The sequence below is a fragment of the Gracilinanus agilis genome, chromosome 6 (assembly GCF_016433145.1).
Source record: "Gracilinanus agilis isolate LMUSP501 chromosome 6, AgileGrace, whole genome shotgun sequence".
Lineage (NCBI taxonomy): Eukaryota > Metazoa > Chordata > Mammalia > Didelphimorphia > Didelphidae > Gracilinanus > Gracilinanus agilis.
Window position 1 is genome coordinate 128,132,839 of NC_058135.1, and position 27,854 is coordinate 128,160,692.

Below are 27,854 nucleotides of genomic sequence, written 5' to 3' on the forward strand. Positions count from 1 at the left end.
TATACTTCTGATGGATGTTTATTTATCAAATCCTCACCTTAAGAGTCTTTGACTGGCTTTTTAAAATAAGAGCAGCTTCTATATCTTGACATACGTGGGCAAACCATATTGTACAGAAAACAGTCCTTTAAGATTTTTAAAATTGGAAACACTGGTCAGCATTTGGTACATGAATAAATTACACTTATATTGAAAATCTCCCCATAAGTTTTCAAAATCTGGAGGTAATTCATAACTTGAAATGTTTTCACCTTAGAACATTACACAAAGAATGGCTTTGTCAATGAGTGCAGAAAAGTGGTAGTGTCTGATGTTTTAGAGTATAACAACATACAACGCTACTAGCTTCTGATGTTAAAGGAAATCATATTTCAAACTCCAGATTATATGGGGCATTCTAAAACCTGATTAAAGTTTTATACACCAAAAATTCTGATTATATTTAGTTGTAGAAATGTATTATCAATATTCTTAGTCAGCTTAATCATCCAGGAAAAAGTAGTTTCCACTCTTCTTTTGTTCAACATCCTATGGAAAAAAAAAACCCAAGAATCAGTATTACATTTCCTTTTCTTATCTATATGTGCCATCTGCTTTGAGTACTCTGCCAATTAAACTCATGGTATTACTTATGGCTGAAATAACAAAGAAGCCATATTCACTTCCAGAGGTGCTAGACCTCATCAGACCTATCCCCCCCAAGCAACACTTTCAGATGAACTTGTTAGCATTTTCCTTCTCTCAGACTTAAATGCAACTTCCTTTTCTGGGGATCTCTCCAGTTGTTTCCTCATCACCTCTCTCAACTATCCTGTACAACCTCACCCCCTGCCTGGGTTTTTTTTTTCTTCCAATATTATGTACCATTTAAAAAAACAAAACACTTTGTTCTGTGTATGTGTGCCTTTATAAAGTTTTGTACTATGTACTTTCAATAAATGTTTACTGATCAGACACGGAGAAGTGAGTGGTGCTACACGAAATGGGCAGAGAGACTAGTAAGACGTGTAGCCGTTATCCTCAAAGAAGCTCAAAATTCAGCACCATGTAGAGCCAAATATCAGGGCCTAACTATAATAATGTCTTTCCCGGTTTCTATGGGAAAAGAAAACAACTGATGTCACCTTTATGTAGTAAGCTCAATAATGACTATATATTTTTGTTGATATACTTGTGATGGTGCCTTCATATTAATGCTGCAATCCCTAGGAACTAATGGCATGACTTTTTCCAGAGAAATGATATGGTCTTGTGGACAGAGAGCAAAGATAAGTTTGCCCAAATGGAACTCAAAAACCTTAGCCTTATTGGTATTAAGTTCTAATAGATCTATTTAATGAAAATAACCATATTTTTTCATAGTTCCATATCTTCACTACAAAAGTGGATAGAGACAGTGACAATGTTTGAGTATCCAACGCTAGGTGCTTAAGGGAATATAGAGAAATAAAGAATAGAGTTGAACTAAAATTTTTCAAGGGACAATTTTTAAAAAATAAAGTAGAGGATTTATTGGGTCTAATTTTTTCTTTTCATTTAATTCTATTAGCTATCAACACTAAGATAATTTAATACTAATTACCCTCTTCAAAACAATGCTCCCACATACCTTGATTGAATTAAGTTTGTTTATTCTTGGCCTGTAGTTATTTGGATCTCTTCTGAAAGTAATTTCAAGCTGAGACAAAAATTTATTCATACCAGCCAAAAGGGTTTGAGGACTAGAAAAAAAATTTGTGACAAAAATTTTACACAGATGAAGATAGCTAAATATTGACTTACTGAAATAACAGTTTCATTTTTGAGATTAAAGAAAATTGAGAAAAGTCACACGCTGTAAAGAATATAATTTATATTATTTTTGATTAGATGTAATCAAGATTTATGTTCCTCATCCAGATACAGACATATTAGATGTAATTACTGCCTTATCAAAGTGTTTCTAAAAAGAGATGGAGCCTCAAATTCAACAATGTTTTCAGGTATTTGATAGAGGAAAAAAAATAACAGAATTATTCACCTGGTCCTAGATAAGAAAGAGATACTTCGTTTCTTATCCTTACTTATATGATGGTGCAGGGAAAAAGAATATCTTTTAAATAAGAGATCTCTACCATGTATAACATCATTTTTGAAATTTAGTAAGTACTATGTAAATTTCCTTGCATTTAAGCAAGGAAAACTCAATTCTTGAACATATAAATTTGGAAATATCAAAGTAACTAGATCTTAAACAAACAAAAACAAAATAAAAAGCAGGGCCCTAAGCTGCACAGGATACTACATGCCAACTAATCTGTGGGAAATGTTTGTCTTTGTTAGCCACCTTGCGCCTACAAATAACTTTTCTGCACTTTCATTATGTCAAATAGGGCATAGTTGAAACTTGATTCTGGTCCACATTCTTGAATACTTTTTTTTTTTAGAAATAAAAAGACCTCTGCAAAGTTGGGCAACTCTGGTCTGTTTTGTAAAACAAAGGTCTTTCCCAGGTCCCATTATTTTAGAATTTTCTTCACTTGGCCTGAACTTTGTGGCCTTGATTCTGTCTACTGGTAAAGTCTATTTCTGGATATGCCACATGTGCTTTCATTTTGTTAACAAAATTTTTAGCCAAATTCAAGAAGCTTAAGGATTGATCTGCTTTATAAGTTTCTATGAAGATGACATATCAATCATCTATTCACATTTATAAGAATGTTTATGTTAACTTACATAAATACCAAAAATGTTACCTGTTTGCAAGTGTGTTCTTAGATGGAATACCATCAAAAACGATGACCCGATCTGCTAGATAGGTGGCCATGATAAAGTCATGTTCTACCACAAAGGCTGTCTTTTTTGCATGGAGAATGAAACTAAAACAAAAAGATTTTGAAAGTGTCTCAATATTACTTCAGAATGGGCACCAAGAAAGCATATTCAAAGTTTTGTTAAGCACATTTGTGTGAGTACACATACCCGCGAATCACACTCTAATGGGCAAGACAATTTACCGTTTGACAACTCTAGCTGCCATTAGACGCTGCTCAGAATCCAAGTATGCAGATGGCTCATCAATTAAATAGACATCAGCAGGTTTGCCCAGACAAAGAGCTAAAGCAACTCGTTGTAACTCACCACCAGATAATGTCTGCACCTGTGTAGAGAAGGAGTTTAGTAAAGGATGTGATGACATCAATATATAAAAAGAAAAATAAATGTAAAAGCTTAGCACCTCTTGATCTATGATGTTTTCAATCTGCAGAGGCTTCATTACATCAGTGACAAACTGTGGATGAGTATAAGCATCTCGTATCTTCTCATGTAGCAACTGGCGTACGCTCCCCTGTTTTATTTTTGAAAGGAAAAAAAAGCATATAAAGTCTAAACACCATTGCCTTCCAGTCCAGTGAATGGCAAAGTAAACACAAATCTGTAAATAAGACTTAAATTCTTAATGATTTCATTTAATCAGTAGAAAACAGAAAGAACTCACTGTTGATTTGGGACTGATCTTCTGTGGCTTATAGCTGACATTTAGAACTGGCACCTCCCCTAAAATATAGAAAGTAATTATAATAAGAATGGTCCTATTGGCCAATTTTGAAATTGGCATAAATGGAAAAGACTGAAACATTACCTCCTTCATCAGGTTTAAGTCGGCCAGCAAGCATTCTGATGAATGTAGTTTTACCAGTACCTGGCAAAAATGAAAGGGAGGAAGATAACATGTAAATATGAATTTCATGACAAGTTTTTAGTGAGTATACTAATAAATGTACACTGAGCATTTCAAGTCACAGTTGGTGAGTAAAAAAAAAGTAACGTATATAGACATGTATGGACCTTGCACGTTTCAGAGAAAAAATACACTTAAAATTTTTACTGTTCTCAAGAATTTAAGATTCAAGTGTCAGGAAGAATTGATGAATTTTAATCCTGATAATTTTTAAAAATCATTATCTAAACTGGGAACACCATAGCTTGAATGTTTCTGACCAAAATATAGGTCTGAAATAAAGAGTATATAATATATACTTCTGGTTTTCTCAGGATTATTTCCCTAGATTTTCATGCAGGGAATGAACTATCATTTGAATGAAAATTCCCTTCCATTTAATAACTTATTTCTTATAATTCCTTTAACAAGAATGCAAACACCTACATTAAGTGAAGTTTTAAAATACAATAAAAGCACTAAATTTCTTTTTCAACAAATAGAAAAATCTGTTTTTTTGAGGCTTAAGATTACATTGAAAAAGAGAGTGCTTTTTTCCCCCAATCATAAAGGCAACAGGAAAACATGTCTGCCAGCCAATTAATTTCAAAACTACTCTCTCATAATGGCAATCTAATGCTATAAACGTTGGCAATAAAATTGTCTACAGTGGTAGACTCACCTGAATTTCACATAAGGAATGCTCCAAATGGAGATGAACATGGAGTTTTTTTTTAAGCTGGGTTGCCTCTGAACAACCAATTTATCCATTATTTCCTAGTCAGTATCCAAGATGAATAACTTCCCTATCAATTTATACACAGAAAACTCAGCTCAGGAAAAGTATCTTATTTTTAATGAAGAGGTTTCTTTCTTAAATGTGAATATAAACTGGGTTGAGTGATAAAGATGTTAAGTGAGAAGTTAAAGTAACACTGTTACAAAAAAAACAAAAACAACAACACAACTGGCCGAACAGAGGTAATAAGAACAACCCAACCCCCCACACCCACAGACCTATAACCCAGCAACAAGAATATTTCTTACAAGATTTTAAAATCATATACATGTTGTACAACAGATTTTACTATCATACACTATAACACTTACCATTTTCTCCTAGCATCACCATGATTTCAGAGTCTGTGAATTCTCCAGCAATAATTGCGAGCTCAAACTCGCCCATCTTTTTCTTCATTCCTGGATATTTATACATACACATCTTTTTCACTTCTTCCTCATTTGCTGTTTCGGCCACTTTAAAAACTAGCGATGCATCTCTGAAGCGTAAGTTTTCTGTAGGAACGTAACCATCTAAGAAAATATTTATACCTGTTGGAGATAAAGTTATCAATAAAAGGGGAATGAACTAAAAAAATAAAGTCTTTTAATAAGAGATGACAATTCTGCATGAAAGAGGGCTTCAATTAGTTTTAGAACATCAATTTCCAGTCTATAGAGATACTATAAAGAATAAAAAACACTATACCATTTTCTTATCCATGTTCCAAGTATTGACCAGATCTTAAAATAAGAGAAATTCCTAATCTTAATTTTTTTATATCTGCCTGATAATATCAACATTTCAATAGTTTCCTTCACAGCTTTTTCCTAATTTGATATAATTAGGTAGGGATGGTATTAAAGAAGAATTTACTACTAAAAAAAACCATTGAGGATCTGTGCTAATCACTGAGGTGAACTCACAGCATGGGAAATCTATCCATCTCTATGGATCATAATACATCTATGACCTAGTAAATAAACCTGGGAGTGGAGGCATATAAATGGATTAAGGAACTTGCCCAGGGTCACACAGCTAGGAAGTATCTGAGGTCAGATTTGAATCCATATCTTCTGGAGTACAAGTACAACCACAATCTCTACTATATAACACTATTTCTTTTCAAAGGGATCAATATGGCAAAATTAAGCTCAATAATCACATCTACAAATAATTTAAGAACCTTTAATGCAGGGGCAGAAATAGATGGGTTATAATTTGCATCCGTGGCAGAAATATCCAACTGATGAAATCACTGATCTTTCATAGTATTTATACTTACATATATATTCATCACACATAGACAAAGGCAAACTTATTTAAGAAAAAAAGACAAAAGCTATATATTTTAAAGCAGCTAATTTTTTTATATTTTAAAAGACTAAAATATGGAAAAGTGAATGTTATTTTCTTTATCAAAGAGAAAAGAAGGTAACATTTGTATAAAACTATAGGTAAACTTACATTTTTAAAAACTGACAACACATACCAGAGAGAATCATCAATCCAAATGCCAGAAATGTAAATGGTTAATAAACAACACTCATATCTATTCCAGTACATTTTCTGTGTACATGGTAATTTTAACATTTTAAACCAGGTTAGTTCCAAATTAAAATTAAAATTAGACTAGTTCCATGATACCAACTGAGATGTAATAAGTCTTTTAAAATTCCTTCTAGGATTCTGGGAAAATTTCCAAGAGTTCTATGTCTTTGCCTTCCTCTTCTTTCATACATCAGAAAAGTAGTTTAATTTGCCAAAATTACTCAAGTTATAGAATTCAGTTCAAAGAATAAAAAAATTCACTTTTTTAAACATTTAAAAAATTGAGTATGGTTAATCAATCTTTACTAAATCAAAAGTATTTAATAAATCTGGGTCTTCACAAAGCCTATTTCTTGACTGTGTTTGCTTATAGTTTTAAAATTTAATAGCACTAATATCAGGGACAGATGCCCATTTTAGCCAATGGTATTTGAGACCTAACATAGTTGTCCTCTATTAAGAATAAGCGTATTAATAAGAAAATGAACCCAAGAGTAGTAACTGGACTTCTATAACCTATTTATAAAGAAATTACTTGGAAAAATTAAAATTATTTTGTGATTTTCCAAATCATTCAAAAAGCATTTCATTCAACAAATTTCTGAGTTGTTCTAGAACTGTGCTGGGGATGCAAAGCCAAAAATCATATATAACTTCGAGTACAAAATTATATATCACTTTTACTTACAATTCAAACAAAAATACTCAACAGAGACAGAATATGAGGTCAAAATATTGTCCTCTCAAACTAAGAACCTTACTATCGTCATTTGCCCATCTATTGATATGTGAACTCTGTTGACTAATAAATTATAATGATTATTATTTCATGTGGAAAATGTTAGTTATTAAAAAATCAAGCAAATAGCTAAGTATTTGAAGAATAAAAAAACTGTGTTTTCTAACCTCTTAAATTATAAAGCTAGAGAGTTTTTCTATTTTTTTTTTATTTTAGTGTCAGAGGACACAAATAAAAGTAAGGAATTTTTTAAAATTACCTTCTCTTACGCTAAAAGGCATAGTGACAACACCGTAAGCACTTGGCACCCCATACAAACAGCAGATGAAGTCAGAGAGATAATCTAATACACTTAGATCATGCTCCACAACAATGATATATCTGAAAATTAAAACCACAAAACAGTTTAAGTTTTCTAACTTTACATAATATCTTTTTCTATGCTATTTTAATAATCATATTTAAAATAAATTCTTTAGCAAGTCTTTTCAGATAAGACCCATTACTAGGAGACAAATCTACAACTTCTTTTTGAAAGAGAAAGACTTAAAGCAACTTGGTGCAACCAGATTCATCATTCAAATATATAGGAGAATATATCACTTAGCTATGGTTTTCTAAAAAGATTTATCAAGAGAAAATCATTCTACCCAAATTAGATGATCTATCTTAAAAAAAAAAAAAACAAAAAAATACCTACCCCCAAGTCCTTTCATAACCAAAAAGTTCAGTCAAGACAAAAAAAAAATAATCAATGAACTGGTTATAAGTGTACCCCTAGTCCAATATCTCTTTGCTAAGATGGAGCAACATACTTTTACCAGTTTTCCATGACAAAATGTATTTTCTTTCAATTTAATTTATATGTTGATCTCTGTACTATCTACTATATGACAATCTTCTCAGGTCTCAGTTTCCTCATCTGAGGGCTGGCCTCTGAGGTCTCTATAATATAAGACCCCATAATTCTATATGATCAGCATTGTGAAAGGTACCACAAAGGAGGGATGTATAGTCATGAAACACTTAAAAGACAGAATCTGCCAGGATTCCTAAAGTAAACGGCTTTCATTATGAGTGTTTTTAAAGCTGCCACCTCAATTTCTGAAAGGCTCTATGATGAAATGGAAATGGCATTTGGGAAGATGAAATCTAGAGGATTGGTTAGACTAGAACAAATATAGTTTTAAGAAGCCATTGTTGAAGGCAGCATGGTTTTAAATGCTTGATTATTTAGAATATCAATATTCTGAAGTGTTCCACTCAATTCTACTAGAAATGAAGGATGTAGAGATGGCATAACCAAATCAAAGTGGCATGATAGGGGGCAGCTGGGTAGCTCAGTGGATTGAGAGCCAGGCCTAGAGACAGGAGGTCCTAGGTTCAAATCCGGCCTCAGACACTTCCCAGCTGTGTGACCCTGGGCAAGTCACTTGACCCCCATTGCCTACCCTTTCTACTCTTCCACCTATAAGTCAATACACAGAAGTTAAGGGTTTAAAATTTAAAAAAAAAAAAAAAAAAAAAAAAGTGGCATGATATAGTGGATGTAATTATGAAGTTAAAAGACATGGCTTCAAGACCCACTTTTGAGATAAACTGGCTGTATAACCTTGGGCTCAACTCAGTGCCACTGGAACTACAAATGGCAGAGGTGTCAGCTTGTACTGGTAGAGTGAACTTTCTCAATGGGAGTTCCCTCTACCAGTAATATCACAGGTCCAGTCCCATCTCATTACCAACAAAAAATATAGAATGAGAAGATACTAGAAATTAGTGGCCCACATATCTGCTTCCTCTCCAAAAAAAACCAAACCTACCAGAATGATCTCTGCACATATGAAGGGTCTCTCTGATTAAAACAAAAAGGCAATAGGTAGGTTTTAATTTAATAGACTACTTCCTAAAGCTGACCATGTCTACAGAGTCACATTGCTGACACTAAACATTGCTGACTGCCAAAAAAAAAAAAAATTAATCACAAATCAACCAGAACATTCCCTGCAGCAAAAGGGGGAAAAAAGGCTAGGTTTTGCTTCATGGAATGTTCTGATGGATCATATACACATTTATGTATGTAATAAAATAAGGGATACAAAAAGATACAATATTTTAAGAGAGATATATTAGTTTCATGGAAGATATCCTGCTCAAAGTTCAAACAGAAAGATTAAGTGCAGAGGAAGATATTTATCAGATGCTCCAGGTTAAAGGTCAAGTTGACTGCATCAAGTCTGAGAATATACAAGTCATTCTGAGTGAAATCTATATCATCACTCAAAAGATCAGTCTAGTAATTAATTCGCAAAAGAAAAACCTAAGGAGATGAGTAAAACAATGTCTAAATTACGTTATTTAAAGTTAGGTGGATGACTTACAGTTATTCACTTAGTACCCAGATCTTATCTAAGGCATACAGAAAATGAATTGGTTCCAAAATCAAACAGGAGATGTGAGAATTGTGCAACACTTCAATGAACCAAATAGGTTATGGGCTGCAAAAGTTGATCCTTTTAATAGCAGTGATATTCTCTTGCTAATGCTATTTGGCTATGAGTCATGGTATATTACTGTCTCAAAGGAATTAAAAATTTGAGGTGATCTAAATCACAATGGATATAATCAGTGAGTAGAAGTAGGGTAAAACACATTGTCAATGGTCTGCATGTAAGAAGTGATGAAAAATGTATCATTCAGGACATGTGTGACTGGAAGAGGAGGTGGACTTTAGAAAAGTGAGTTATAGATGGACAACTCAAGTACTGCACTGGTAACTGTGAAATATAAGAATCAGAGAAAGTCCTCCAACCTCTTCTATGAAGTGTTTTTGAAAAGACAAATATAAGTATCATATAGGGTATATAAGAGAGGATGGATTGCAACTTTTATCAGTGGAGGTGGTACATACAGATCACAGACTGATAGTACTGAAGAAGATAAATCTAATTGTTAAAATGTATGATATAGACAAAAAAACGGAGACTAGGAGATAGTCACTATTCGTTAAAGCTAATAGGCATTAGGGAGTTAATAGGATTCAACCTCTTTATCTTTTGGTATGGAACAATCTATATTAGCAGAAAAGAATAAGGACAAGAAGTAGTTCAAAACAAATAGTGACATGGACTCATTTACACTGACTCTCAAGCTTGATCACTCATTAAGCTGAAGGTTCTTTGTGTGCATCCCCACCCTTCCCCAACTGGTTAATCTCTTTTCTGCACTGACCACTATGATGATCAAACATTTCTATCTTCCATTGTTTTGTCACCCCAGTCCTCAAAATGCTGATGTTGTTCTGAGAAGACTGTCACTGGTACCTATAGATTAAAATTAATCCCTCTGGCTATCTACAAAGAGAGCATATGCCTATCTCCAAAGTCTGCCCTGATCTTCACTCTATTTAATATTCCTTTTGCAAATCCATGGTCAAAACCTTTACTGGTTACATCCCTATCCTTCACTCCTGCATCCATTCTTTCATAACATGCAGATTTACATGTCCCTCAACAGAGTCCTACTATTTGTACACCTTTGTGCAAACTAATGTTCATGATACCTTTGTCATAAATGTCTAAAAGGTGAATTTCAATCCTGTTTACATCACTAAGTACAAAATATGGATATAATCCTAACTCTATTTTATATCTTTGGATAATCTAGAAAACAATAAATTGCTATGATGTATTATTCTAAGTTCTTTTTGCCTTGATACAAAGCTGGTTACAATTTAAATCAGGGGTCAGATTAGATAAGGTTTTCAGAAAAAAGAATGAAGAATCTGGATTTGATCTGACATATAATACAGAACTATTAAAATAGAATGGTATGGTTGAAAGAGCACTAGACATGGCAACCAAGGTCCTGGGCCCAAATCCCAGTTTCTTCACTTTACTATGACAAAGAATAAGTTGTTTATCTTAAGTTTCCACATGTGCAAGAGAAGGATACATATAATTATATTAACTATCTTAAAAGGCCATTATGAGCAAAGTGCTTTGTAAATCTTAAAGGTCTACATTAAATGCATTTTTGTTATTCTTTAGGTAAAGGAATAAGATGAAAGCAGAATTTAACAATTAATTTTATGGCAGTAGGTAGGATAGATTTGACTAAGGATAGATAAGAAAGTTAAGAAGTGATTCAAATAAAGCACCATTAAGCTACAGAATACTCAAGCTGACTCAATCTTTTAAAACCCTTATCTTATGTCTTGGAATCAATACTGTGTATTGGTTCCAAGGCAGAAATGGGAGTTAAGTGATTTGCCCAGGGTCACACAACTAGGAAGTGTTTGAGGCAGGCCAAAGCAAAAATTCAAGTTATTTCTATAGCCTAAAACTTAAAAAAACTATTATACTAGAATCAAGAAGTAAAATAATACCACTTAGGAGAGTTTTTTGTGTTTTGTGTTTTTTTTTTTCCTCATGGGGTCTAAGCCTATGATTTTATACAAACATGGAACTCCTACTATGGAAATATTCTTTAGTGATGTATATAGATCAGTGGTTCCCAAACTTTTTTGGCCTACTGCCCCCTTTCCAGAAAAAATATTACTTAGCCCCCTGGAAAATTAATTTTTTTTAAATTTTAATAGCAATTAATAGGAAAGATAAATGGACCTGTGGCCATCACTGCTTCCCTGGATCGCTGCAGCACCCACCAGGGGGCAGTGGCGCCCACTTTAGGAATCACTGACATAGATCTTTAGGAGTTTAGGAAAAAAAAACAAAAACCACAAAACTTAAAAAATGTATTTATTAATATCAAGTACTTACCTATCAGGATTTATTAGTGATCGTATAGTAATGGCAGCCTTTAGACGCTGTTTAACATCTAGGTAGCTAGAAGGTTCATCAAACATGAAACTACAAAGAAAAAAATACTCAACATTTTTGGAAGATTATAAACTACACACGTGTATATAGATATAGGTAGCTAACTATATCTATATATTGTCTCTCTATCTAGCTTCCCTTGCCTACCCAGTGTTATCTTAAAAGCCACTGGTAAAAAAGAGGGGATATTTTTAGGGAATTTGTTGGATCCAGAAGTCAAAAAAGGGAAGGAATGAATTTAGTGAAATGACTCAAAATAGCATTGATTGAATTTTACTTTGCCATACTTTCTGAAATTCCAATAATTAGAGACAAACATCTGATTACCCTAACAAGAGTATCAGTACACTAATGTGAATTAATTCAATAGGATTGTTTTCCTCCTAATATTTAGTGGAAGTAAAAAATGGCAAGTCTCATGGGGTTGTGGAAGAAGAGCGATGTTTATAGGTAAAAATATAATTTTTTTAAAGCATGATGTCCTTTAAAGACTGAACTGGGTGCTTAAGTAGGAGGAAGAGGGAAGCATGTTGCAATGGATGCCTGGAAAAAAAGATGTGGGAAGGTACTAAAACAGACTATGCCAAGAAAAGAGAACAAAACTTTTATTTCTCCTTTTTCCTATAGAGCACGGTCTTTTCTGTCTATAGCCACAAATTATACTATAGTGCAACTACATTACAGTTAAATAGTCTTTGGGGGATTAACTTGGGTACACAAACACTGTTTTTTTTTTGAGAAAAAGTATTCCCAATACCAAACAACAGACTTGCAAATTAAATTCTAGACCACATTGTATTAGTAAATGAGAGCCTGTATTAGGGGTTTCATGTATGAAACACCTTGGCATTTCTTCCTACTTGAAAACATTTGTCAAATAAGTATGTTTTGTATAAATGGATATCTAATTGCTTTAACACTCCCCCCAATGCAGAACTTTTAATGCAATTCTCCCCATTTAAAAAAAAAAAGAACTACTGTAATATGAGGCTTATAGTTATATAAGGCTTCCACATATAGTTATCTTATTTGATATTAAGCAAAACAAATCTGCAAAATTGCTTAAGAATTAAGATACAAGAAATGCAAATTTAACATACATATCTGCTTTCTGTATGCAAACAACAGCACAAGCAAATCTTTGCAACTCTCCTCCAGAGAGATCCTCAACATTTCGTTCCTTAAGATGGGTTAAGTCTGTAAGAAAAGAACACCGAACCATTACATTTAATATAATAATGAGAAGGCTAACACACACACAGAGAAAAAAAAACTATCTTTTTAAAAGCCCTTTGCTTCAAGTGTTATCTTTACATGCTTGGAAAAGAAAAATAAAAATGACTTGTATGTAGCCACATATAAGTGAATGGCAGGGCCAGGAATCAAACTAGGTCTTTCTTGATTCTAAGGCACTGACCTTTTTTTCACTAAAAATTTTACTAAGGTAAATTCAAGTCTGATTTCCAATTTCTCATGTTTTGATGTGTATTTAAAATACATAAATTTAATAAGTTTTTTAATTAGCATAAGCAATCCAATATTATCTACTGAAAATGTAGTATTTTCTGTAATGCTCTAAATACATTAAAAAAACAATCACTTACCAAGCTGCTGACACACAATAGCCTGTGTCTTTGTTTCATCTTTCCGGTCCAAAATAGAACCCACAGTGCCCTGTTGGAAGTTATTAGAAATATGTACATATAAAAATGTATTTAAAATGCTTTGTTTTAATGGCATGTACAAAGAAACACATATATAAAGTTTCAGCTATGTGCAAGGCACTCTTTTGTGCTAAGGATAAAAAAATAAGAAGACAGGCCTTATCAAAGCTTACAATCTAGTAGATATATCCTATGCCAAAAAACTATAAATAAAATTAGGATTAACTGAAAAAGATGAGTATGGCATGAAAAAAGTGGGTATGTAGAGAATGAAGCATGTGTCTGTGTGCAGCATCTCCTAAAAGGTTAAACAGTTTTATGTAAAGTATATAGGACCCTCTATTTATGAAAACATTAACTATGGGACCCAAATTCTTCCAAAGTGACTGACCTTTGCAGCTTTGGGAATCTGGTCCACATATTGAGGCTTGATAATTGCTTTTAGGTCATCTTCTAGAATCTTGGTGAAATAGTTTTGCAACTCAGATCCTCGAAAATAAGTCAGGATTTCTTGCCAATCTGGTGGATCCTTGAAAAGTAAGAAACAAAATGATTTTCTCAATACAGTAACTAAAACCATAAAGCACAATTCTTGGGAAAGGATTTGACTGATGCAGCAGCAAATAGGTACTAACGTCTCTTCATAGTAAAGTGTAAAGGAGTCTCACCAATTGCAGAATACTTAAAATGTTTCTCTTTTATCTTCATAGAGTGTGATGTTATGGAAAGAACAATGTATTTAAACTCAAAGGACCTAGATGACCTGCCCTTGCCCCAGTATTTCCATCTGTAAGATTGGGATGAGTGCTAGGCTAGATAGTCTGAAGTCCCTTCCAGTTCCAGATCTATGATCTGTAGGTACCATCTAGCTCTAAATTTTATACCCTTAGATGAAGAGAGAATCGATGAGAATTAACAGGTTAATAAAACTGATGACTTAGGCTCATGAATCTCAAATAATCTCTGAAATACAGGTTATAACTAAGATGGTTAAAAATCATTAAGTTCATAAAATTTGAAATTAGTTTCATCCATTTTCTTGAATATTACAGATATCGTGTCAAAAACAAGGTAACAAAATTACCTTAAGTATTAATGTTCACAGAGAATTAATACCTACATCATATTTTCCAAGGTTTGGTTTTTGCTTTCCTGCTAAAATTTTCAATGCAGTTGATTTTCCAATACCATTGGTTCCAACTAATCCCAAAACTTCACCTGGACGAGGGATAGGCAACCTGTATATGTAAATAAAAATGCTAATACTAAAAAGCACATACTTGGTCATGAGAAAGCTATAAGCCACTTCTGGATCACCTACTTTAAGGCATTTGCACCACACACCTATGTCCAATAACAAGCAAAAAAGGGAATCCTACACATAAACACCAGCTATTATTGGCAATTAGAAAACACAGCCAAGATTAACTTTAACTGTTAATTGTTAGAAATGCATCAACGACCAGCATAACTACAAATTTTACTTATTCAAATCTTTTAGAGATCACTCTGGAGCAATGTATTTTAATCCTAACATATATGAAAAAAACCAACAAAATACTTTGATATATAAAAATTTTACATAGCAGTTTTATGTCTATTTCCCTCTTTCCCCTCAGTCTTTTTTTTTTCTGGCTGTCATTTCACTTACAAGGAGGAAGTGCCACATCAATGAGACATTCCACCTCCTTCACCCTGCAGCAGTGGGTCCTTAGAACTGGCAGGTTGAGAAATAGCTTTTCATTAGTAAATCTATACTACCGTACTCAAAATCTAAGTGCCAATCAGAAAAAAAATCTCATTAAGAACTGTATCTATTTTTCTGTGATTCAGTTCATTTTATGTGACATTTATTTCATAACTAAGCCTCTTAGATAAATATAATCAAAGATCTATACCAAAAAGGAATATACCTACACTAGTATGACTATAAGCTGCTCCAAAATTTAGTTGTCGAACTCCTTATCTGAAATCTCTTTGAAAGACACACTAAAAATAACAGTGATTACAAGCTGCACAAATTCATGCAAATCAGGTTTCCAAAAAAAAAAAAAAAAAAAAAGAGTTAACTACATTTAAATCAATGTGGTATTATTTTGGAAAGCATACTATATAATCAATGAAATGATTTTTCACAAAGTTCCATTACAGTACTTCTACCTGGTGTATAATTAACAAACCTTTCTTCCATTTCTTTCTACCCTGAGTATCTGCAAGGTACACAAATTTAATCAAATGCCTTTTATTTCAAAATATTTATGGTATATCAAAGAAAAATACTTGTTTGAAATATACCTGTGAAGTTTGAAGGCATTGGCACAATATCGATGCGTTGTTTCCTTTTCTAGGTTACTAGGCAAATTGACGATTGACAAAGCGCCAAAAGGGCATTTCTGTAATTGAAAGAAAAGGATTCACTTATAAAACATACACCACCAAATTAAATACAATTTAGCAACTTTAAAAATTAAAACTCCTTCAATTAAAGGTGACAGAAAAATTGGACCCTTAGACTTATCCTTGCTTGTCACCTTAAAGAAATATGTGCCAAAGATACTTATCTGTTTCCCTCAAGAGACCACCATTTTAGGAAGAAACCCCAATTGTGCTTCACTTCCCTCAAGCTTGGACCCTTACCTGCCCCTTTTGAAGAAATATCTGCCTACTTGCTTAATAAATGCATGATGACTGGTTAGCTTTCCTGATTGGCAATTCCTTCCTTGATACCACCACTTTAGAAAAGATCCCATGTTTCACCCATGCCTAGACTCCTTTGCATCAAATGCCTTATCTATGTGTCTCCCCTCTTCCTTCTTTCTAGCTCTCCTTTATTTGTTGCCTTCTCATATTAGAATATAAAGCTCTCTGAGGGCAGAAACACTTAAATGTTATTTTTTGCAGCCCCCCCCCTCCCCCAGCTTAGCATAGTACCCAAAACATATAAGAAAGAAATACTTTATGTATCTTTGTATCTATAATTGTTGGATGTCAGATTTTAGGGAAAATGTGCAACACTATATTTGGGTCAAATATAGTACTGAAAGAATAGTTTTAGCAGTCTTAAAGCACAAAATGAAATTGGAGCGGAAAGCAAAGGACAATCTTTTTTTTAAGTTACTTTGGAGAATTAAGGAGCAAATAAGAAAGTAACTGGTTACACCTTTTACTCATTACCTAACCAAGATAAATTACATCTTCTGGTATTGAAGTAATCAGAAAACATAAAAATGCTGGGTCATTTTCAGTGCTATTTGAAAGATCGTAGAAATGGAGAAGGTACAGTTCTAGAGAAAAGAATGGAGAAGAAAGTCCTACAAGAAGGCCCTCAAAGGTAGTAGAAGGATATTAAACAAGTTACTACAGGCTGTGCAAAGTCTCATGCAAGTAACTCCTTGAAAATTAGACTGGACCTGATAAGGGGTTTAGATACATTTTCAATTTTCAAAAAGGGAGAAAAAGAGGTTGTAAATTATAAGCTAGTGAGCTTGATTTTGGTCACTGGCAAAATTCCAGAATGCAACATTTAAAACAGGAAGCAGCGATCACAGAAAGAGCCAATATGACTTTAGTTAGAATGGGATCTATCAGACTAACCTATTTCCTTTGTGACAGGGCTACAGAAAAACTCTGAAAATATAGTTTAACTAGGTTGTAGAAAAGCATTAGACAAAGCATTTTGTGCTATTTTTGTGGAAAACAGGGAGATATAGGTTAGAAGATAATGATTAATTGTATCTGAAACTGGTCGAATGGTCAGCCTTAGAGTAGTCATTAATAGCCAGATATCAACTTGGAAGGACCTGAAGGAGTGTCCCAGAGATCTGTGCTGCTAAATATTTTAAATCAATGCCTTGGTTAATTTTACTTAATTTGATGATCTGGATAAAGGCATAAATTTGTGTGAAATTTGAAAATGTCACAAAGTTGAGATGAATAGTCAATACATTAGATAAGAAATAGAATCCAAAAAGATATTGATAGGTTAGAATTGGGCTGAATCTAAGATGCAATTTAATTGGTATAAATGCAAAATCTTACATTTGAATTTAAAAACAAATTCACTAAATTTCACAAAAGACTGGGGAAGGCATGAATGGACAGTAGTTTTTCTGGAAAAAAATCTGAGAGATTTAGTGGCCTGCAAGCTTAATGAGTCAACAGGGCAACATAGCAGCCAAAAATATATATAAAATAACACTGGGGGGGCAGCTGGGTACCTCAGTGGATTGAGAGCCAGGCCTAGAGACGCGAGGTCCTAGGTTCAAATCCGGCCTCAGACACTTCCCAGCTGTGTGACCTTGGGCTTGACCCCCATTGCCTACCCTTACCACTCTTCCACCTATAAGTCAATACACAGAAGTTAAGGGTTTAAAATAAAAAATAAAATAAAATAAAATAACACTGGACTTTATTAACAGTCAAGTTTCTAGGAATAAGAAGTCACTAGTCAGGACACACCTGCTTTATTCAATTTTGGGTCCTATAGTATATGATGGGCATTACTAAACAGAAGAGTGTCCAAAAGAGGGCAAGGAGAATAATGAGATAGCCTTGAGCCCTTGCCATCTAAGGATCAGTTCAAAAACTTGAGAGGCCAAGTATGAAGAAGATCTAGGACATGAAAGCTACTTTTCAAATATCTGAAGGTCTGTCAAGAAGAAGAGGAATTAAGTCTTGTTCCATTTGACTTGAAGTCTGACTAGGAGCAAGAGGCATATGTTATGGAGAAACTGATTTAGGTTTGATGTCAGGAAAAAGTTCTCAACAATTAGAGCTAACCAAAAGAAGTGGAATCTACCACTTAAGGATGTAGTACATTCTTTCTGAATGATGCTCCTGAAGCAGAATTGAGACAACTTCTGGTGTGTACTATTGTAGAGATTCCAAGTTCTACAATTCTTACTCAAGTTATTACTTTTACAATAAATTATGAAGATAAATGACAACTCATCTTTTCAAGCCGTATTATTGGACCAGTGCTGTGATTTTTAGGCTGTTTTATCTAACTATAAATATCCTATGAATCAGATTCTAGAGAAAAATATAGTTGCAGCAGATAAACTTATTTGGAGCCCACTTCATCGCTGATACCTGAAAATGAACAGGTATTTCTAATCACCAGAGAATGAAAACAAATGCAACTTTCTTCAAGCTAGAAAGCTTAAAAATCATAAGAACTAATAATCAAATTAATCATTTAACAGTTTTTGGTATAAACAAATCCTATTCCTAGCTTTTATATTAAGACGACAACAAATGTTTAGTATGAACTTATTATTTCCTCAGGTTTGGGAGCTTTCTCTTCTAATGTAGATCAAAGACAATTTTGCAACTTTTAAGTTTCAGAGAACTGCCTTGGGCTGAAAGAGCTTAAGTGCCTTCCTCAGGGTTGAGGAACCTTGATCAAAGGTAGGACTAGAACCATATCTTATGCTGATTCTGAAGGCAGTTCTTTTATCTACTATATCCTGCAGTGCATGTCACATAATAAACATTTCAATTTATAGAAAAAACATTTCTGGATCTAGCTCTTTATTTTTTTTTTTTTAATTTTTACCTTCAATCTTGGAGTCAATACTGTATATTGACTCCAAGGCAGAAGAATGGTATGGGTAGGCAATGGGAGTCAAATGACTTGCCCAGAGTCACATAGCTGGGAAGTGCCTGAGGCCATATTTGAACCTAGGACCTCCCCTCTCTAGGCCAGGTTCTCAATCCACTGAGCTACCCAGCTGCCCCCTTTAATTCATTCCACCAAGCCTTCCTTTTTTTAATGAATGAATTCATTCCTTTCATATTCTTATGACTATTAGCTGTGTTTTCCTCTCCACTGTATATTTCTTTTCTTCAGTCCATGGGGGATCCAATCCCCTTTTTGATGAAAAAAAAGAAAAGGAAAAAGGGATTAGCACTGGTAATCTAAAAATGGAATGGCCTGATTACTTTCCTTTGGCTTTTCTTTCCTCACAGAGTCTAGATGCAGATACCCCTATCATTATATCTTTTCTTCCCCTTTAAAACAATCATCTAATGTTGGTTTTACTTTCCAATGCTTTCCTTTCCAATTCTTCTGACTCACTTAGCCCCCTCTCTCCTTTCCTCATTTCCCTGCTGCATTTAATGTATTTCTAAAATAACTTTTTGAATATTGTTAAAGTTTCATTTGTTCAGTTTAGATAAGACTCGAGTTCATAAAATGCTCATTTCTTTACCTACCTCGTCTTAGTGTATCTTTCTTTTACTATGCCCCAAAGATGAATATTTCAAATTACAGAATTTTTATTCCATTCTTTTCTTGTCCCAATACCAAAATATTATAACATAAACTCTAAAGGCTACAATTTTTTTAAAAATTTCAAATTCCATTAAGGATGAAAACATTAAATTGTTGCTTAAGAATTTATAATCATCAAATATACTATTTGTATGAGGAAACAAGAATATTACAGTCATCTTGGCAGTAAGAGAATTTACATGAAAAAAAATTGTGCACTTTGATAAGAACCTTCTTAATCCTTTACAAATACATACCTAAGGCCCTAAAGTTATATTATATATACACAGTCAAGTTCCCAACTTAATGAATTGTTTCCACTGAGATTTTTAAAAATAAAGGGATAAGTTTTCAAGTAAATTATGAAATTGTTAAGACATATTAGGACAATGTAAAATGAGGTGGGTTATTAATCTGAAGTAGGTATGTTAGCGGTCATTTAAAAAACAGGCATAAAGTTCTAAATAAAAACTAACAATGTTGAAGCTTTACATATTTATTTCTAGTATGTTCTAGGATGTTTGCAGAACATCACTCTTGGAGGGAAAATTGTGTAATAAAAACATCCCCCCAAAATAATTGAATAAGTTGTATCATTAATTCCACTGTTAAGTGGATTTTTTACTGTTCTAAAATATTCACACTTAAAAAATAAAATCTACCAGCATTCAAGCTTTCATAGTTCAAATGTATATTTGTAATCAAACCAGAATTGGAACATGGCCAAAAATTACAGAGACCTCCCAAAGGAAAGAAGAGATTCCTTTTCTCCACATTCTCCTCCCCCAGACCAAGATTAATAAAACTGAGAACATGTATAAACCAATAAAGGTTTGTTATAGCCTTTTGTTACAACTAATTGCTATATATAACTAATTATTACAATCTAATTATTATAACAGAAACTATTCCATTGAGAAGTATGCATGTTTGTATGTATATGTAGAAGGATAACATCTATATCTAGCAAATTTTTCCTTTATGTAAGAATCATATAAAGAATACATTTCACATATATAATTATAATATATAAAATATGATTATAATATTATGTGATTATTATATAAGGAAAGAAACCTCTTATTATATTTAGATATTGTCCTTTTTATTTTACCTCATAAAAAGTTCACAAGTTTTTACTCATTTTTGAATCTGAAAGTTGTCATTGTAATAAGAGCAAAGAGGAAATTACTTACCTTAATACAAATACCACAACCAATGCAAAGTGTTTCAGAAATCCATGCTATTTTACTCTGTGGTGTGACCTCTATGCATAGTTTTCCTGATAAAGAACAAGGTACAAAATATTTTAACTAGCATAACTGTGACTGTGCTTATTCTTATTTTGAGACAATATGATACTAATTTAAATCTTAACTTTATAATTTTGGGTATAATAGGCTGGCATGAAATCCAGATACTGATTTATCAAATGCAAGATTTACAACAATCAGGCTTCCAATGCATATTTCTAGCCTTTCTCCCTTCCTGTCCAAAATTTAACAGTGAGAACTCTGTCCTAGTCAAACTATCTGTTAATTGTTTTCCTATTTTATGTGATCCTTTTCTACCTCTGTTCAGACTCCTTCTACAATTGTACCTGTTGAAATAATTATCGCTTTCTCCTAAATCTTTCCAGATTCTACATCAGTTAAAAGCGATCCCTTCTTCAACCTTCCCTCTAATTTTTCTTTCTTTCCCGTTTTCTCCTATTATTAATTTCTGATTTTTTATTTACATATACATCACAGAATGAGAGTTGAAAGGGACCAATTCATACATTTTATCCTTGTATTAAACTGTAAGCTTTTGATAGCCAGGGAGCATGTATTTCTCCCCTGCTTTATACTTCCAATGCCTAACCTAGTGCACTGAACATTGTGCTTAAAGTTTATTAAATGCTATGGGTACAATATATGTTGTGAATCTGCTTTGGAAATACCCAAACTTGAAAGAATCTTCCTATTAATAAGTCATTCAACCTAACATCTTCCCTACCTCTCCTCTACTGATAATAAAATCTAAACTAATCTGTGAAGCAAAACTATACTTAGAAGTCTTGAAGGCAGGATGAGATTTCAAAGCACAAGAATTACAGAAATGGTATAATTTAAATGTTTGCTTGAAAGTATTTGTTGCACAATAAAATCTGAATCTGTATTGAATTCTATAAGGTGGATTTTCATTAAGCCTGAAAAGGGTTTTTTTTCCTTATTAATCTGAATTCTCAAGTCTACTCAACCTTTTCAATGAAAAACAATTTTCTCTCACAAAATTAGAAGAAAAACTGACATGGACATTCCCTTATGTGGAAAAAAAAAAAAGTCAACTATGTACTCAAAATTTGTCCAAAATTATTAAGCCAAGTAATTTTATTTAAACTCTTTTATACTGAAACAATCTACAGAATAACTTACCCATTCGCACTACTGGACAGCTCTTTTTGCACTCCTGTCGGCATTTCTTTGGCTTACATTTGTCATGGTTGACAATAGCAATTCTTGTTAATTTGTCTGCCATATTTCTCAATGCAGGCTTACAATATAGCAAGAAAGATGACTTTGTATGCAAGAGAAGGCGGAACCCAGGTCTTGATTAAAAAAGGAAAAAAATGATTAAAATCAATTATGACAAACTATTCATTAGAATGTTACATTAAATATTGACATTAGTCTGATCATATCAAAAGGTCTGAATAGGTGATAGGGTCACTGAAGAAAATACAATGAGACATACACAATTAACAAAAGGGAATAAATAACAAATGAATTTTTATTAACCTCAAACTACCCAGTGCCACTGAACTGGATTAAAATGGAAATGGAAAATGCTTAACAAAATAAATAAAAATACAATATAACATAGATAATATCAATCTTTTTACACATTTTTCTCCCCTCTATGTGAAAGCTAGACTAGCTGATTTGTTACTCCTCACATTTAACAGTGCATTTATTGTTTCTGTGCCTTACAAATAAATCTCCATCCCTCCCCGACAATGAATGGAATACTCTGCCTTCAAGACTAGGCTCAAATCTCACTGGGTGCAGAAGACCTTTCCCTATCTGTTCCCACTGCTGGTGCTTTCCTTCTAAAATTACCTTCCAATTACTTTGTATATTTCTTGCTGTATCCATAGTTATTTTCATGTTGTCTTCCACATTTGAAAATTATCACTTTGATGGTTGGAATGTTTTTGTATTCACAGCACAAGGACCATTGCTAGCACAAAGTTAAGTGCTAAATCAAATGCTTAGTGATTGTATCCTTCACAAATATCCAATAGAATCTAAATTTCTGAGAGTTGGGATGAATGATTTATGCCTTGTATATAGTTGAGGATAAATTCTAGTTAAAGTCTGATACCTATTGTGATCGTTTTAATTTCCTTAAGTTTCTGGTAACTGTTGCAATGAATTATTTGTTTAAGCCTTATAAATGCCAGAGGCTGAGAAAATAAATTCTCTTCAGTGAATTTTTATTTTCTATGACATAATAAAGGGCTGAAAGTTATTCAGAGAATAATACAATCACAGAAATTAAATTTATAACAAGAATATTTAAGTGTTATTTTACCTGAATGAAATTCTGTACCAAGCTTAATCTATAAAACCAATGACATTTGATTTGCTTAAAGTTTTTCCTACTAAATTGTATTGCAAATAAACCTACACTAAATGTGTGTGCTAAAAGACTCACATTCCATGAAATGGTAATATTATGAAACTACCTTATCATCTGAATCATAAGCCTATTTTTCAGGCTCAATAAAATGATGCAAAAATAAAAAATTCTAGCTATGAAACTCACAAGTTTTACTACAGAAATAGAATTTGGAGGTGGTGAGAGGTATGAAAACTGTCCAAGAGAATGGAAAATGATTTATATACTAAAATAATAAATGTTGTAGTATCTAGACTAAGACAATTTTTAAAAAGCTATATTATTTCAAATATGACAATTTTATTGTGGAAACATTATCACTCATTTGTGACCAAAGTTATTCTTACTTTCCTTTTCCTTTGGAAAGAATGCCTATGTCACTGTCCATCAATAGAAAGGCATTATCAAACATCTGCTATATGCCAGGACTTGTTTTAGAAACTTGGGACAGAAATAGAAAAATGACAGTTCCCTGCCTTCAAGGAGCTTACATTTATTTTACTTAATGGATGCAACACCTTCACAGATGTTATTATAGGATACATACAAAATGCTCCTGTAATTTGAAGAGAGACTTTCACAAAAGGAGGAATTAGTTAAAAACAAACCAAAAAACACAAAAATCTCTTTAAGTAGGTAGCACTTGAGTTGAAGTAAGATGTAAAATAAAAAAGGGAAGGGATTACAATTATGGGGGGGGGAAGCTGTGCAAAGGCATGTGAGTAGGTGATGGAATATAACATCAGGGGCACAGCAAGTGTCAGTTTAATTAGAATTGAGAGTGGAAGTGGTGGGAAGTAAAGCTTAATCAGTCTAGAAAGATAGGATAAAGCCAAACTATAAAGGGTTTTTTATGTAATAAAGGAAAGTATGACTTGGGCAACTGATTCCAAGTTGCAGAAATGGAATGAATCTTAACTATGGATAAAGTGAGCAGAGTAGGAACTTAAGTACAATCTCTCATTTCACTCCCACAGCTGAAAAGGAACATGAAAATGCAAACAAGTGGAAGCTGGGCACAAATACCCACTAGCACACAAGGACAGAAAAAAAAAAGTTTTTTTTTTTCTTTTTTCTTTTTTTAAACCCTTATCTTCTGCATTAGAATCAATACTATGTATTGGTTTCAAGGCAGACTGAGTGGCAAGGGCTAGGCAATGGGGGTCAAGTGACTTGCCCAGGGTCACACAGCTGGGAAGTATCTGAGGCCAGATTTGAAACTAGGAGCTCCCATCTCTAGGCCTGGCTCTCAATCCATTGAACTATCCAGCTGCCCCAAAAGTTGTTTTCTTCAAAACAAAACAAAACAAAACAAAACAAAACACACCTCTGAAATAATTTCTGGGATTTATATTGGCTTTGCTTTACAAAATGTTTTTACATAAGTTCTATCATAAAATTTAAGAGCATAGCTTCAGAGTTGAAAGGGACTTCAAAGGCCATCTAGTCTGTCACACTCATTTATGGCACAAGATGCTTACAGTAAGCAGTATTAAGTGACAAGCTCCCAAGTCACTCAGGTAGTGACAAGACAAGGCTTGATGTCAAATCCAGCAGTCTTTTTGCTGGATCAACACTTCAGTGAATAGAGAAGGTTGGCATTATTATTTTCATTTTAAGAGATGAGGAAACTGAAGTTCAGATAGGGGAATGACTTGTTTGCTATTAGGGAGATCAAAAAAGTAAGAGTATATATTTAAACCTAAGTGTGTCTGGCTCGAAATCCAGTTCTGACATCAAGTATCATGGAAGATGCAATAAAATTGCTACATCATAGGAATTAGTACTCTCGTAGCAGTCAATAAATATTTAATAATATCACAAGAAAACATACATCTTTAATAGCTACTCCTATAAAAATACATAACAAGGTGGGAGTGGTGTACAACTGATTTCAAAGAGCAAACTTTAGACATTTATAATGCCGCCCATTTTGGGAAATGGGGTAGGATAAACAGGTAGGAAGCTCAGCCCTGTGATCTCACAGATGTAGTTGCCAGTGTAGAAATTCCCTCTGCTGAGGTAGACTGGCAACTCTGTAACCTACAGAGTTGCAAAGTAAATTCCTATAAAATGTTTCTTGAGAGTAGGGTTTTAGTTTCTGTATCCTTGGCATATAGTAGCCACTAAACAAATGCTTGATTATATTTTTAAGAGACTTGTTTGAATTCATAATAAAAGTGACTGTTATTGTCAAATAGCTGCTATGTAGAGGCAGGATTCCTCACTCCAAAGCCAATGTTCTGTACACTAAACCTGGCTGCCACTGGAGCTGCATATAGCAGAATAAAATAAATGGTTATTGAATTTTAATAAAGAATGAAAAAAATAAAATATTTTTAGGAAATGTCTTTCCCTTAAATTTTGTAATAATTTTAAAAATCAGTTTTTTTTCCTTATTTTGGGTTAGTGGGGGAGGAAAGCCTTTCGATCCAAATGAAACTCAAGATAATGACCAACCCTTGTTAACATTTGACTGCATGGTTGATGGAAAGTGGTGGTTATCTCACTACACACAGGCTCCCACTAGGCAAGTGGCCACACCCGAAAACCTATGAATGTGATTGCCTGGCTGTCAATGAGGCTTAGGTGGATTAAAAACCCTCATCTTAACTGAAGTTTCAGGGCTTTTAAACATGGTCCCAGAACATGATTAAACTAAGTTCAAGTAACTAACCTAATTACTGGCTCTTTTTTTTTTTTTTCCTTTTTATACCCTTTACCTTCTGTCTTAGAAGCAATATTAAGTATTGATTCCAAGGCAGAAGAACAGTAAGGGTTAGGCAATGGGGCTTAAATGACTTGTCCAGGGCCACCCAACTATAAGTATCTGAGTCAAGATTTGAACCCAGGACTTTTCATCTCCAGGTCTGGCTCTCTATCCACTGAGCCACCCAGCTGTCCCTTATCCTATTACTACTGATGGCACTACCATTCTTCCTATTTACCCAGGCTCAAAACCTAGGTGTCACTTTTGACTCCTCACTCTCTCATCTCCACATCCTATCTGATGCCAAGTCCTATAGTTTCTACCTTAATATCTCCCCTTTTCTTCTCTGACACTGCCACCATCTAGGTGCAGGTCCTTGATATCTCATGCCTGGACATTGCAATAACTGCTGGTGGTTCTCCCTGCCTGACAGCTCTCCCTATTCCAATCCATCCTTCTTCACTCAGCAATCAATTGAGCTTCCTAAAGTACAGTTCTGAGCATGTCAGGGCCCTTATTATATCCCATAAGCTCTTATTACCTCCAGGATCAAACACAAAATCTGTCTTTTAAAACACTTCATAATCTGACAGGAGTTGTTTTCTAATTTCTTTGTACCCCAGTCCTTACCACAGAGCCCTGGCCCATTTACTTGACTTTTAAGAACTATAGAAGACCTGGAGAAGTGATAGGATGGATAGGGTGTGGGAGAGGAAGGAAGATTGGGCTACATAGCTGTCTTTAAGCATTCGAATGACAGACATCTAGATGGGGAATTAGCATTTGTTCTGCTCTACCTCTAAGAGCAAAACTAGAAGCCAGTCAGAGGGAGGAAAGGAGAGGGGAAGGAAGAGGGGTTTAGCAACAGAGGCAGATTAGGCTTAACATAAGGAATAATTTCCTTCACAATTAAGAACTACTCAAAAGTGGAATAGGGAGCCTCAGGAGAGGGAGAAAGAAAGGGAGTGGGTCGTCTTCCTCATTCAATGACAAGCTTGGATATATACTTGTCAGATATGAAATAGAGGGGGCTCCCAAAGCCCTTTTGAAATCCTGCACTCCTGAGAAGCCGCAGATGTGCTATGGGTGGAAAAAAAAGTAACTCTGATAAGCTGCATTGGGAGAAAAGCTCTTTCGCTACCCAGGCAGTCATTTTTGTACAGAAGACTGCTGGCAGGGTGGAGGGGGGGAGGTGGTAGTGGTGCAGTGACTCATCTCCGGGACACCAAAGCGCCGGCTAACTTGGGGAGGCCTATGCTTTTCTAACATTTCCGAGTGGGGGAGGGGGTGGTCTTGGTTGCTCGGACAATTTTATTCCGGGCTGGGAGGCTTCCCGGCGCGATCCCTATCAGAGCAGGAGTAAGGGGTGCCCTAGGTGACATAGCGGGGATTCGAACCCGCGTACGGAGGGCTGCGAGAAGGCCAGGGCCAGCCGCGCGAGTCCACCAGCGCCCCGCTCCCAAGCCCCCCAGTCTCGCGTCGCGGCGGTTCCGGCTACGCGGCCGCGAGCCTGCCCGGCACGAGCCGACATCGCTCCAGCCTCCTGGCCTATCCCTCGGACCCGCTCTTGCTCCCTCCCTCCGGACAGCGTCTTTTCCCGTCTTAGCTCAGCTCCGGATACGGCAGTGGCCCCGCATCCCGGCTGCCCACCCTACCTGGAGGAAAACGACCGCCCAGGGTGCGGGGAGGGCGGCGGCAGCGACGACCTAGGCTCCGGCCTCTGCCTGTGGGCCGCACAACGTGTTCCTGCGGCCACCGGCCAAAATGGCGGTGCCCAGCCGCCGCCTCGCGCTCACCGTAGAGACGGGAGTGCGCACGCGCAAAGAAGTCCCCAGCAGGCTGACAAGCGGGTCCCCGCCTGCGAGGAAAGAGGAAGGCTTAGGTGGACAAGAGAAGCGGTCGACGTCATCGGTGTGCGCCGCGAAGTGACGTAT

At 34.7% G+C, this 27,854-nt stretch overlaps 1 protein-coding gene across 1 annotated transcript; it reads right to left on the bottom strand.

Moving 5' to 3' along the window:
• ABCE1 (ATP binding cassette subfamily E member 1) lies at positions 1 to 27,675 on the bottom strand. Its single transcript, XM_044680223.1, has 18 exons — positions 27,576 to 27,675; positions 21,965 to 22,137; positions 20,744 to 20,829; positions 15,569 to 15,666; positions 14,394 to 14,511; positions 13,665 to 13,802; positions 13,214 to 13,283; positions 12,710 to 12,806; positions 11,550 to 11,639; positions 7,031 to 7,152; positions 4,811 to 5,032; positions 3,623 to 3,682; positions 3,479 to 3,537; positions 3,218 to 3,328; positions 2,997 to 3,139; positions 2,736 to 2,858; positions 1,610 to 1,721; positions 1 to 528 (listed from the first exon to the last, which is right to left on the bottom strand). The coding sequence occupies exons 2-18, from the start codon at positions 22,065 to 22,067 to the stop codon at positions 481 to 483; spliced, it is 1,800 nt and encodes a 599-aa protein (XP_044536158.1). The 5' UTR covers positions 22,068 to 22,137; positions 27,576 to 27,675; the 3' UTR covers positions 1 to 480.
• Between the last annotated feature and the right edge of the window lie 179 nt (positions 27,676 to 27,854).

Coding starts and splice junctions, on each gene's coding strand:
- ABCE1 (XM_044680223.1), bottom strand. CDS start 22,067: ATGGCAGACAAATTAACAAGAATTGCTATTGTCAACCATGACAAATGT. Junction 3,329..3,478: donor AGATCAGTCCCAAATCAACA/GTGAGTTCTTTC, acceptor AAAATAAAACAG/GGGAGCGTACGCCAGTTGCT. Junction 1,722..2,735: donor AAGAACACACTTGCAAACAG/GTAACATTTTTG, acceptor TTTTTTTTCTAG/TCCTCAAACCCTTTTGGCTG.